Raw genomic sequence first — 13,061 nt, 5'->3', positions numbered from 1 at the left:
AACATGTTTGCAGGCTGATGAGAATGGTCCATTCAAGACAGAGCTTGATGATGCAGAAGAGAGAAAAGGGGAAATCTAAGGAGAAATGCCCTCAGGAAGGCGACAGGAGACAGTGTCCAGAGCACAAGAGGAGGAGCTAGCCTTCGAAACTTCCTCCTAGTCACCCAAAGGAAGGAGATACTTACCAAGGTAGCTGGGTTGGGGGTGGGGCACGGGGCTCTGACAGTGGGAAGTTGAAGGAGTTTTTATGTAATATATTCTATTTTCCAAGGGAAATTTAAAGTAAACAGCCAGGAGGGGATCAGAAAAATATGAGGAGAGATGAAAAGATTTATCAGTTTTTAGTGGGAAACTGAGACTCCCTAGGAACAATAGCACCAATTTGAGGTTGGAAATAATAAGTTGGAAGTGAAACTAATTGACTGTACTGTGTGATTTTCTTGATCAAAATGTTCAGTTGTCCCAATCAAGCCCATGGAAGGCAAATGCTAAAGTTGATCCAGAGTTGGGATTTTACCAGACAAGTGGAAGAAATGGAGATTCAAGACTGCTGAGAGCACTGTGTTTCATGGAGGATGATTAGAATGAGGGACTGTGGCATCTAGGCTAGACAAGGAAGGAAGTGAATCTAAAACAGGGGCTGACAGCGGGGAGAACGAGGTCAGTGAACTAGAAGTCAGTCAACAAGGGATCCAGAAGGATAGGAAGACGGTGACTGGAGTGGAATGTCTGCCAAGGTGTTAGCTCGGGTCCATCTAGAAGCAGACACCAAGGCAGGGTTCGACTTGCAAGTTTTACTGAAGGAACATCCGTGAAGGAAAAAGGTAAGAAAACAGGAGCAGGGAGGGGAGGCCTTCACGCCACAACGCAAGTGTGACACTGTGCAAGGGCAGGGCGCGGGAGCGAGAAGAGTCTCAGACTGCATGCAGCACAGTTCGCAGAGAATGTCAGCCAGGCTGCGGAGGAGTCCCCAGGACAGTTGCTCGTTAGAGGAGCCCGGCATGTCCCGCGAACAGGCCGTCACTGACACCCACACTGCCCTCAGTGAGGGGCTGGGAGCACCCCAGGAGAAGCATGGCGTCAGTGCAAAACTCAGCGGATCCCCTGGGGCGGCGGGTCTAGAACTACGAGGGCAAGGACCGATCCGAAGGAAAGAATATGGTCACTGGAGATGAAGTTACAAGGAGGGGACTGGATGTGGGAGCTCAAGTTCAAGCACAGTTATGCATTACACACTCCAGATCGTGTCGATGACCCCGGAGTCACTGGGGATTTGTACACTAATTAAAACAATCGTCTGGCAGACGGGGAGGGGGGCGGTTGGGGAGGTAACCAGCTTGCTGAGGAGGAGCATTTGAGGTGAAGACGACTAAGGCGGTAGCTAGTGTTCGAAGAACTTGGGAAAGAAACTGCCCAGGAAGTTGATAAATTACCAGGAGGGAAAGAGGATGCTACCGCCCAGTGGTAAGAGTCTCAAAAAAGCCGGGGTGTTGGCAGGCAGGACGAGGAAGTCATGCTCCGAGAGCAGCATCGACTAGGCAGGAGGCCATCCTCCCGACCCGCCGGCCCTAAGGCACGCGGTCCTCCCGAGGGGCTGCGCGGGCCAGCGTCCTGCGGTGAACGAGGCTCGATGACAGCGTGGGGTGGGGGCCGGTAGGGAGGCGAGCGGACAGCTGAGCCCCCGGGGAGTTCGCGAGGCTGTCGGAGGGGACTTCCCGGACCCGGAGGCGCTGGAGGGCGGGCGGGGAGGAAGGCGGGCCGCGGCCGGGCGCCTCAGGTACTCGGGCTGTGCGCAGCGCTGGCGTAGTCCCGCCGGTGGCCGGGCGGCGGCGCTCGCGGCCGCGCTCAGGGCGGCGCGGGCTTCCCGAGGCCGCGGGCGGCGTGCTGGCGCTCCCGGGCGGCGCCGCCGCGGAGCTTGGCGCGGCAGCTGGCGGCGGCCTGGCGCGTGGTGACGGCGCCCGCCGGCGGGCAGCGGCTCCCCGGGGCGGCCGGGCGGAGGGCGGCGGCGCTGCGGGGCGACGGCTTCCCGAGGCTTCGGCCCGCACGGGCGGCAGCGGTCCCCATGGAGAAAGACAAAGACACGCCGGTTAGAAACGGGACTCACGCGCCGGCTCCTCCCAGCTACTCCGGGAGCCGCGAACCCAGACTCCGCGCGGCGCCGCTTCCGCCCAACAGGTTGTCCCACCGTCACAGGAGAGAAACCTGTGTGGATCAGGGGAAGCCTGCACCCAGCGGAAGGCTCATCCAGGTTTTAGCAATGTAAGGAAATGTATCAGAACCCTTCTTTTTTTTTATACTTTGACCCGCACCTCTAGTTTTAGAATTTTCCCGTAAGGAATAATTATGAATACATACAAAATTTCCATACAGGGTGTTCAGTGCAGTATCTATAACAGAAGAAAACAGCAAAAACAAAAAGCAACGAAAATTTTTAAAAATTCAAGAAAAACTGGACATGTCCTATATCCAACAGTAAGATGTCGGTTTGATTACGGTCTTTTTCTTATAATGGATATTAGCCTATTAACATAATGCTGGGAAATAATACCTAATCATATGAGAAAGTATGTATACTAGATGGAATGTAAAAAATCCGTTTTCATCCCCATTTGTACTGTGTGTGTAGAGGTGTATACGTATGTGTGTACGTACACACACACACCACCACAGATGTGTAAAACACTCCAAAATGTGACATGGTCATCTCCAGGTGATGAGGCCTCATGTAATCTTGAGATATTTCCCAAATTGTATACAATAAGCACATTTTATTTTTATAATAAAATACAAGTTAATTCAATAAAATTTTACTCCATTCTTATGTACCCATTCTAACTTTCTCCCAATTCAAATTTATGAAAATAATCATCTTATTTAGCAAACTGGTGGGCATCAGACCTTATTTTACTCTAGTAATCATTTCTGCTTCAGACAAAAGTTGGGGGGAGGATTTCTGGGCTTTTAACAAACCTAATTTGATTTATAATTGCCACAGGAAAAAAAAATTATATTTTTGGAACAAATGTTTTTTATAATACCAGTGTTTTAACAATGTATTCAACAATTTTCTCTTTAACTTAAAAGAACTTAGGGGGAGCAAAACTAAAATGTTACAATGAACTGGAGTCTAAACATCTTTGTCTTCCAAGAGAACACATTTAAATTTTTAGCAGTTATTAATACTTAGGAAGTCTGTTTTGCCAAACCTTGTCCCAGGAAAATGCTTAAAGATCACAGAAAATTATACTTATATAATGTACGGGTAGGATTCCAGGGCATTGTTGTTAAATTGATAGAAAATACATTATAAGTTCCAAAGATATTTTAAGCCAAAATGACCTCAGAGTTGTCAGGTTGATTTTACTTAATGATGAAAAAAATCCAAATTTAGATGTTCATTAGAATATTGCTTAAATATATGATGACCTAATCATCCACACCTTCCTACAAGTTTCCTTCTTTCTGAAGGGACTGGACAAAAATTATCATGTCTAGAGGCACACCTCTAGTAAATGTTTATCAGAAATAAAACTTACACAGAACAAATCCAAAGAGGCCAAATGTTTCTGTTAACTAACCACTCCTGAACAAAAAGGTTGTTTGAACTTTTTATAAAGCATTCTCTCTTCAAAAACCTTATTTTCCACCAAGTGAGTTATAAACAGGATTAAATACAGATAAACAGAAGAACATTTATTTTGGGTGTTGTAGTCCAACTTTCATTAACTGTAGAGTGATTCAATTTGACATTTTTGAAAATCTATTTTCTCAGACACTGTGCTTACACACTAAGACCGGAGAAGGTAACAGGGGGTTGTTCCTACCTTTAAGAAGCTCTATCTAGAAAATTACCTTCAGATTATTAGGATAACTCAGAGCCTGGAGCTAATCTGAATCCCTAAATCACCCCTCAGTCCTGCTGAAGCTTTCTTTCTCACATTCTTTACATGAGCTTTCTAATTTCCTGTCATTCCTTTGCTCATCCATAGCATCCTATTGTCTCCACACTAGCTAAATTATTAGTTCTTAACCTTTCAGGGGAGTCAAAGACCAGTCTGAGATTCCGACTAAAGATACAGACTTCTTTTCCAGAAACATGCACCCAAATGCATACACCCTATACTTTATTTCATTGCACTGGAAACTGATTTCCTGAACATAAGCAATATACAAAAACCAATATTTATAAATGACTATGCCTCCCTCACATTGTTACTTTTCATAAAAGAAAAATGGTGGCTTCCTGAAGAAAATTACTTGAAAAAATTCTAACTGCTCAGTAGTAAATCTGAGTGAGTTTTGGCTTGTTGAGATGAAATTACAATACGGCCTTTGACATAGCAACACATACATCTTCTTCAATGATCAGCTGCAACTTTTTCTCCATGATAACAAGTAATGAAATCTTTGACTCACAAAGCTATGCTATGCAGAACCAAAGCAGAATTCCACAGAATGCTTTGTCAGATTGAGGTAGCCTCTGTACTGGGACACTAAACTCCTCCAAGACTTTGAAGCTAGAGTCAAGTGACACTGTTTCCTCTGCTTTCATATTCAATTAAGGCCTCTTGAAAGGCAGCAGAAAGCAGACTTTCTAGTAGAGAAAAACAACATATTCTGTTCCTCTTTCTTAGTAATACCTCTTGGAAAGGCGGTGACAGCAGCTGATATGGAGAGTAGCGAGACACAGTGACGTATGGCTATCCTTCCCTCATCAAAGCAGAAAGGCATTAAGTGTACCTGACATGACAGGCGCACATCCGCCCTCAAAGTGATAGCACTTTTTTTTCTTCCACTTGAATATTAGAGAGATACAGAGAGAATTGTTTTGAAAATGTTGACAACCTTTCCAATTTCCAAAAAGTGTTTTAAAATGGAATTCTTTGATGACATCAGGAAGCACATGAAAACATGAAGCTTGATGCACTCAGAGGCATCAATAGTTTCATCCAGTTCCATGCTGAACGACCACGTTTTTCTAATTCTGAAGTAAGTGGTATTTGACAGGAAGCACTGCCTCAATTCTCTTTCATGGACCCTATTTTAAGAAATTTTGCACCAAACTACTTGGCTCTCCACTCCCCTAACATACACTGCTATTTCTCACCTCTATGCTTTTATTCTTGGTATTTCACCCATCAAAAAATGTTTTCTCCCTCCTTTCATCTATTCTAGCACTGCCCATCCCTCAAGACTCAGACCAAAGCCAATCCTGACAAGCTTTCCCTGAATATCTGTCTGAAATGATCTCTCCATTTTCTGAACTCCCACAACAGTGGTTCTGAGACCACCAGCTTCAAAAGTTCACCATAATCCGTATTTTTACAAATACCAGAAAGAGCGGTGGCAATGTCCCCACTGTTTCCCTAAATCTATTTTGCCACTCTTAAAAGAATAACTGATCCCTGGATGGATGAAGAGCAGAAGGCTGACAATGCTCATTGTTCCTGAAGTAATCAACTATTTTTCCTTTCTATACTCCTTTACATACAAAAAGTTTTGCCAACTGTGTACTTGTCATACCTGCAATTTCATTGTTGACTGGTGGTGATCATTCACCACCATCATACCTCCTGGGGTTTTCAATTATTGCCTCCCTGTAATTCTAAGAATCCCGATGCTGCTATTATTTTCAAAATAACTTTACATGCTATGAGAAAGACTTAGGCAGAGCGTGAAATGAAAGTAAGCGTGATTAGATGGCAAGGGCTATACCTGACATCATCTGTTCAAAAAAGATCTAAAATTCTATCTATTCTAGAGCTGAGCAGTAACTTGAAGATGATCTCTTTCAACAGATTCACATTGCAGATGGGAAACTCGAGGGAATGAGGTATTTTGGAGCAAAAAACTGCAATTTGAAAAGAATCAAAGTCTCAAAAACAAAATGGTAACAAAATCATTTGGAGCCAAAAATGATTGTCATTAATTAGCTCATGGATTCAATATTAAGGATAAATGAAATTAAGGAGTTAAAAGAATTAGAGAATAAAGAATGAAAATAACTCAAAATGTAAAAGATGAAATAGATCACTCATCTAAAGAAATGGCCCAAAAGACTGTCTTTGACAATACAAGCATCAAGGTGACCTGAACTCAACACTATTTATACTTACCAATATTAGTTATCATTTAATTACTGTATGCCAGGCACCGAGCTATTTTACAGATATGCCATTTTATTAAACTCTAATGGGAAAAAATGTGTTAAAGGAGATCATCTATAGTAACTATGTAAGAAAAAAAATCAAGAAATCAAAAGCTGGCCATCTGTCTGCAGCCTGGTCTAGTAAAAAGGATGCTCTGAGAATTGAAGAACATCTGGTGTGAGTGGCAAATATATTCCTTGGGAAAGACGAATGCATTATACTACCAGAACTTGCTAATTTTGGTCACTGAGAGCGGATTCAATGCTCATCAAGCAATCTTCTGATTATAATTTAGTAGACTGTAGATTTGCCTATTTGGAGAACATACACTGAGCCCTAAAAATGAGAAGCCAGTATGCCTGATAGCCCTCACTGAAAATTTTAAAACTAGCATTGTGGAATTTGCACACCGTATCTAGGAGGTTGGTTAGAGTGACCCAGTTCTCTAGCACCCAGTCACCTTGCTAGATCAACCCGTAATTAAGGCCAGCCTTGGAAAGTAATGGCCACGTCAAAGTTACCTGTGAAGACTGGTAGGGAAGCTAGCCTGCCCTCCTTGTCTTGTTCCCCATTTGCAAACTACAATGCCAAGTGCCATGTGATTTCAAACACACATATACACATCCAAATGCAATCAACACACACACAGACACACACATACACACATACACCAGAACCAATTAGGAATGAAAATTATGGGAAAAGGAGGAAGAAAATACAGCATTTCTCCAGGCTCCAGGGTACCAACTTGTGAATTTACAGCTTAGTTTTTACAGCAGAGAAGGCTCAAGATTGGTCTTTTTTAATGACACCAAAAAGTGTTTGTTTCACTTGTTAAATTAGTCATTTAAGCAAAAACAAAAAACATTTCAAGTGGAGGTAGAATTGCAACATATAAACTTACACCATAGAATAAATACCAAAATATTTTCTGTGTCTCACATAATACATGGTTACTTAAGAGTTTGTTTTCGTTTGGGGTGCTCTGTTTGTCAGCTTTTGTTTTCTGAGAACATCTCCATAGGAGAGAGACCTATAAATACAGGTTCTAACCTGACTTCTCACAGTTTTTGACAAGACTAGTTCTCTTACATCAAGAATTCCAAAGTTAGAATGCAGTAAGAACCAGGAGAACCCTGTATTCAGGGTTGAGGACAACACATGTAAAAGCAGCACTAATGCTATAAGCCTCAAAGATATGATCTTATTTGTTCTACTACTGAATTTTAACTATTGTGAAAGTATTATAAAAATATACTTTTAGTATGATTAACTTTTTTCCAACCAGTAATGGACTTATAGTTAATACTACTTTCAAACAGAATTACTCAGTAAATAGTGCATTGAGAAGTATTGCCATCTTAGGGAGAACGCAGGATTACTGTCCATCTAAACTAAAATCCAAATATAAATACTTAGCCTCCATAAATCCTATCATGGACATTTGGCATGGGACTTTTTTTTTTAATGGATTTGCCTTTTGTGATATAGTTTGGTCCAAAAGATCTAAAACTGTGTCCTTAGGCCCCATTAATGTCTGAAAAATAAAGCCATAATTGCATTGAAATATATCTATATCTATATAGATGTATCCTTAATTTTGGTCATTTTATTATATAAATGTTTATTATATAAATGTATATATATATAGATATATATCTATATCTATATGCCAAAATAAAATGACCAAAATTAAGGATACATTTTTATGCAGATGATCATGAGGCATATTAAGAAGATTAAAACACATAGTTACAATCTGGTTTGAGAAACAAATGAAAAATTGTGTCTGTTATTTGCATATGAGGTTGGAGATTTAAAAATTTAGAAAATAGGGGAGCCTGGCTATATCAGTCAGTAGAGTTTGTGACTCTGATCTCAGGGTTGTGAGTTCAAGCCCCATGTTGTATATACAGATGACTTAAAAATAAAAATCTTAAAAAAATAGGTATTAAAAATTTAGAAAATAAAGATTTGGGTTTGATATTTATAACATCATTGCTTTTCCCTGGCACTGAGAAATTAAACATTTTTGTACATTCCAAACAGATTTTACACAAGTCTAAAGGCAAATCATTTTCCTGAAAACTCTGCCTGTCATTTCTTTCTCAAATGGGAAAGTAAATATCCTAATCAGATATTTTAGGTTACTAGCAATAACTATTATATATATTTCACTTACTTTTTTTTTTTAACCTTCAACTTTATTATAAAATAAACCAATGACCATGATCTCTTTCTGAAAGCAATGTGACATAGTACATTATGGTCACATAAGGAATGCAATATATACTAGAGACAACAAATAATTTAACACTTTGTCCATTCACATGAATAAAAAACTGGCTGTTTAAATGACAATGTAGTAAAATGGAAGTTCATGGACCAAAGAATAAGCATATCTGGGTTCCACAAAACTCAGACATATGCCATGTGGAAAAAAAAAGTGGGGAAGAAGAAAGGTACAGAAGAGTGTATACAAACACGCTACCATTTGCATCAAGGGGAATGTATACATTTCTATGTTTATCTACACATAGAATAGCTCTTGAAAACCCAAGAAACTAGTAATTTGACTCTGGGGTAGAAAATGAGGGAAGAGAAAGATGGGATAGGAAGAAAACTTACCTTTCACAGAACACCTCATTGTACTGTTTTATTTTTTTACATGTATGTCTTATTACCTTCTAAAATAATCTTTAAGAGATAGCTGGCCTCCATTCCTGACTTCTTCATTTACTACATGTGTGACCTGGTGCAATCACTTACCTCAACTTTCTCCAGTTTAAAATGAGGTTCTACTAAATCTCTAGAATCCCCATCTGTAATTCAATAGAATTATGGCTCAAAAGATGGTATATACAAAATGCCAGGTGGCTAAAAAAAAAAAATAGTTTAAGAGCTTACTTTGCAGTTACTTATATAATGCAATATTATAATTATTTACACTTCTTTGTGTTCTGTTCCCATTAGGCTATAAGGGGGGGTGGAGAAGTACCACAGCAAGCAAATGAGTCTGGAAATAAAATTCGTGTTTGGCAATTCAACAGTATTTCTCTCCTTTGTTTCCGGTTAGTCCTCTTTTTTTATATATATCTAAACTATTGCTTCCAAGATACAGAATTCCAGAATATATTTTGATAAATGAATACCTATTAAAAATAACTGTAAAAAAGTATGGTTTTTGTGGCAGAGTTTAAAAAATGGATCATGAGATAGGAAAAAAGGTGGAAAAATCACCCCCCAGTCCCATAAAATTCGCCCCAGGATCTCCTAAAATCATTCATAATCTCCACTAACACAAGATACTAACAGAACCAGAGTAGCCAAGTCAAAAGCAATAGGTAGTTTAGGCCAAAGGAAGACAGGAAGAGGACCCTGAAAAGAAAGAAACCCAAACTGACATCTAGAGAACAGAGAATAGGAATACACCCGACGATTCATTTATTCATGATGCTGAGGAGAAAGACTGTCAGGCCCCAAAGCATTGAGAGTCTAATCACGGGGACACTCTAGTTAAATAATAATGCAATAACAACACAAAGGATGAGTGTGAAAAATTATTGGTAAGGTAAATATTGTGAGTTCATCAAGGAAGAGGTCACCATGGGTTGGAGCTATCAAGAACACAGTCATAAAAGAACTAGGATTTTGAAATCTGTAAGATACGCAAAATTATGGTGGTAGCATGGACAAAACAGTCAGCAAGGGAAGTCAGTGTTGGTAGAATGATGCCTTTAGTTTTAGTCATAGTTTGATTTTAAATAGCAACTTTGCAAAACCTGTTAGAAATTAATTTCAAATACTGGGTTGCCAAATTTCCTTCACAGACTACTACACGGGAGAGATGCCATGCTAGTATTACACCAAAAGTGACTGAACAGGTTCCAGTACAAGAACAATATGCATCTAGATGTAACTTTAAATAGGGTAGGGCTCTGAGGTATGAGAAAATCATACTTATACAGGATGTTTGACAAACATCTTCCAGTATTTTCTTGCAAGTACCTAGCATCATTTCCCATTACAACCTTCACACCCAGGAGTCAGCTCCACCCAAGATACACAAAACCAGGAAATCAAGAGGTGCCAGTTTTACTTTTCCATTGATTAAGTCAGTAAACTCGGTCTAGTTGATGTAATAAAGTGCTGTGGATTTTACTACATGAAAAAGAATGTCAAAACAAAACAAAAACCACCCTCTATCACTCAGTGATCTAGTAAAGCTAAAAGAATATCTAACTACTTATTAAATTTTGGCATAATACATACTATAAATTCAAGGTACTCATTATCTCTTGGATAAAAAAATCTGTGTTATTGAAATATGATAAATCTTGTAAGAAATTTCTAAACAAAATTTCTAAAACGTTGGCACAAGGGCATTAAAGATTATCAACAAATATAAAGAAGGTTATTAAACAAATGAAGTCCTCAATGCAGAAAATATATATTCTAAAATTCTGTTCAACTCTTCATTTCTGTTACAATCCTACACATGCCTAAATACACAAATTACCTTTATTCAATAATCACTTAGTGATTTACTGAGGTGAGAATGGGTATATAGAAGCTTGCCAGGAAAAAAAAATCAATGTTTAAAGACAAATTTTTTTAGAAGAGAAGATCTGAAATAAGTATTAGTTAAAAGTTTATGATTTAAAATAATTCTATGCTACAGCAATGTGCCTTGTCTTATTTTGACACGGATATTAGGTTTATGCTAATGTCTATTATTAAAGTTCAAATAACAAGAAAAAGAAATTGTTTTCAAAGCATTAGAACAGAAAACTTTAAAGGTTTCTTTTCTCATTTAACTACAGATTATAAGACTATAATATAGGTGTCCTCTTCTCATTCAAGTCTGTCAGCATTTCTGTTACTGACTTCAGTTTTTAAGGGTCATAACCCATCCATAAAATTTACTCTATTAAAACTTGACAAAGATAGTCTCCCAGGAATTCTTCCCTTTAAAGGCAGATTTTAAAAGTTAATCAAAAGATGGATAGCTCTAATGGTATACAGACCTATGTTCTCAGTATTAAGTCACTTATTTCAATCCCAAGCAGGGCTGACTTCTTAAAACTCATTTTGCATACCGTACTCCTCAGTATCCATTCTCCTGGGCAGGGTAAACAGGCTGCTTCATGTCAGTTCTGAGGGCACAAAAATCTCCACCTGTGGAGAGCTCTAGTGGCAATCTAAATGGCAAGGTCTAAAGTTTCATCGTTAGGTTCTCCCTTCAGAAAGAAAATGAAAAGAAATTGGGAGAAACCAGTGAGGGCCACAGGAACATATATAACAATGCAGGACCTAGTTTTTAACTGTTATCTTAAATATTCACCCATGCAGAAAGTGCAGCTTAGCAAAGTAAAATTAATATACTTCAATCATCTGGTCAGTGTTTAATAGCACATTTTTCCCCTTAGAATCTGGGTATGGATACTAAATTAAGCCTATCCTAAGGATTATGTCAGACTCTATTGGTTTGGTGAGATGGCTTCCTCCTAGTTTTCAGAAATAGTTTCTGCCTTGATCAGAAGCACAGGAACTAGGGACACTTGGGTGGCAGTCAGTTAAGCATCTGACTCTTGATTTTAGCTTAGATTATAATATCAGGGTTGTAAGACTGAGCCCCGCATTAGGTTGTGCAGGGCGTGGAGCCTGCTCAAGATTCTCTCTCTCCTTCTGCCCCTCCCTGTGACCCTTTTCTCTCTCCCCATCTATTTAAAAAAAAAAAAAAAGGCAGGCAGGCGGGCAGGCTAAATCACAAACAAATCCTGGACATGTCCAAGGTATAGGACTCAACAAACAGATCTTATTCTGTCTAAGAACACTAGTGGTTTTATTTTTTAAAATAAGGTATTTCCTTTCTAAAGTTAATTTTTTAAAACAGGTCTTAAAATTTTTGTAAAGCCTTCTAAATAAAACACAAGTTAGTTCACATTGCCTAACAGTATTAGAATTTAATTATCCAGCACTTATTAGGGTAGTATAAAATATATGTTACATTACAGACTGTACACATGGCAGCAGTAAGTAGTACTGGGTGGGGCGGATGGAGAATCAGTGCTAGCCAAACATCATTTCCCAAAAGCAAAACTGAAATAGAAAGGCATTGGCCCAAATTACACTATAAACCAGAAGAATGTGAGTAGTATGACATGCTGACTCTATTTATTCTTCTTCGTAACCTCTTCAAAACCTAAGGCTGAAAATACATACACACTAATGACTCATAAATCTCAAGCCCCTGGATAAGCTCTCTCTTGACCTCTAGTCTGTATCTCCCGGTCCTACTAAGCATCTCCAATGAGATGTTCCAACAGCACCTCAACCTCAACACATCTAAACTTTAATTCAACATTTCCCCCCAGAAAAGTATTCCTCCTCTTGCATTCCCTACCTTGAGGAATGGTCTAACCCACCTGCTCAACTAAAATTCCCAAACCTAGCAATCATATTCAATTCCTTATCATCTCCACAGGCTGGAAAATTCCACTTTCAAAGTAATTATAGTTAGTATCCATATCTGTCTCCACAATTACATTGCCTTACCTAAATGTAGGCCCTTATCACTTCCTACTTAGATTTCTGAAACTGGCTTCTATTTGATTTCCCCACCACAAATCTTACTCTCCACCCCAATTCAATCTCCTCAATGCTATCATATATCTCTGCTTCAAATTCTTCAACAGCTACCCCTAATCTTCAAAATATGATTCAAACTACTTAGTTGGTACATAAGATCTCTCTTGATTTGGCCATCATTTTATCTCACATTCCTTCCCTCGATCTACATGTGGTCTCGTGTTTCTGTACCCACCTAGAAGTTTTTTCTACCCAATTCTTTCAAAACTCAATTCAAGAATGAATTTAGGAATTATGAAAAGCTTTCCCCTACCCTTCAGT

At 39.2% G+C, this 13,061-nt stretch overlaps 1 protein-coding gene across 5 annotated transcripts in view; it reads right to left on the bottom strand.

Annotated features, from left to right (window-relative positions):
* Positions 1-779: 779 nt before the first annotated feature.
* ZNF800 (zinc finger protein 800) overlaps positions 780-13,061 on the bottom strand; it is a 46,151-nt gene continuing 33,869 nt past the window's right edge. For 3 of the 5 annotated variants that reach the window (XM_032304309.1, XM_032304311.1, XM_032304310.1), the window contains one exon: positions 780-2,032. In XM_032304309.1, coding sequence (XP_032160200.1) covers positions 1,846-2,032 — 187 coding nt within the window. In that variant the 3' untranslated portion in view covers positions 780-1,845. Of the gene's footprint in view, positions 2,033-7,797; positions 11,390-13,061 lie in introns of those variants that run through there. The other 2 variants (XR_004276735.1, XM_032304312.1) reach the window with 2 other exon arrangements.

This window comes from Mustela erminea, chromosome 11 (genome assembly GCF_009829155.1).
Source record: "Mustela erminea isolate mMusErm1 chromosome 11, mMusErm1.Pri, whole genome shotgun sequence".
Taxonomy (NCBI): domain Eukaryota; kingdom Metazoa; phylum Chordata; class Mammalia; order Carnivora; family Mustelidae; genus Mustela; species Mustela erminea.
This window is presented reverse-complemented; position numbering and strand designations above follow the sequence as displayed.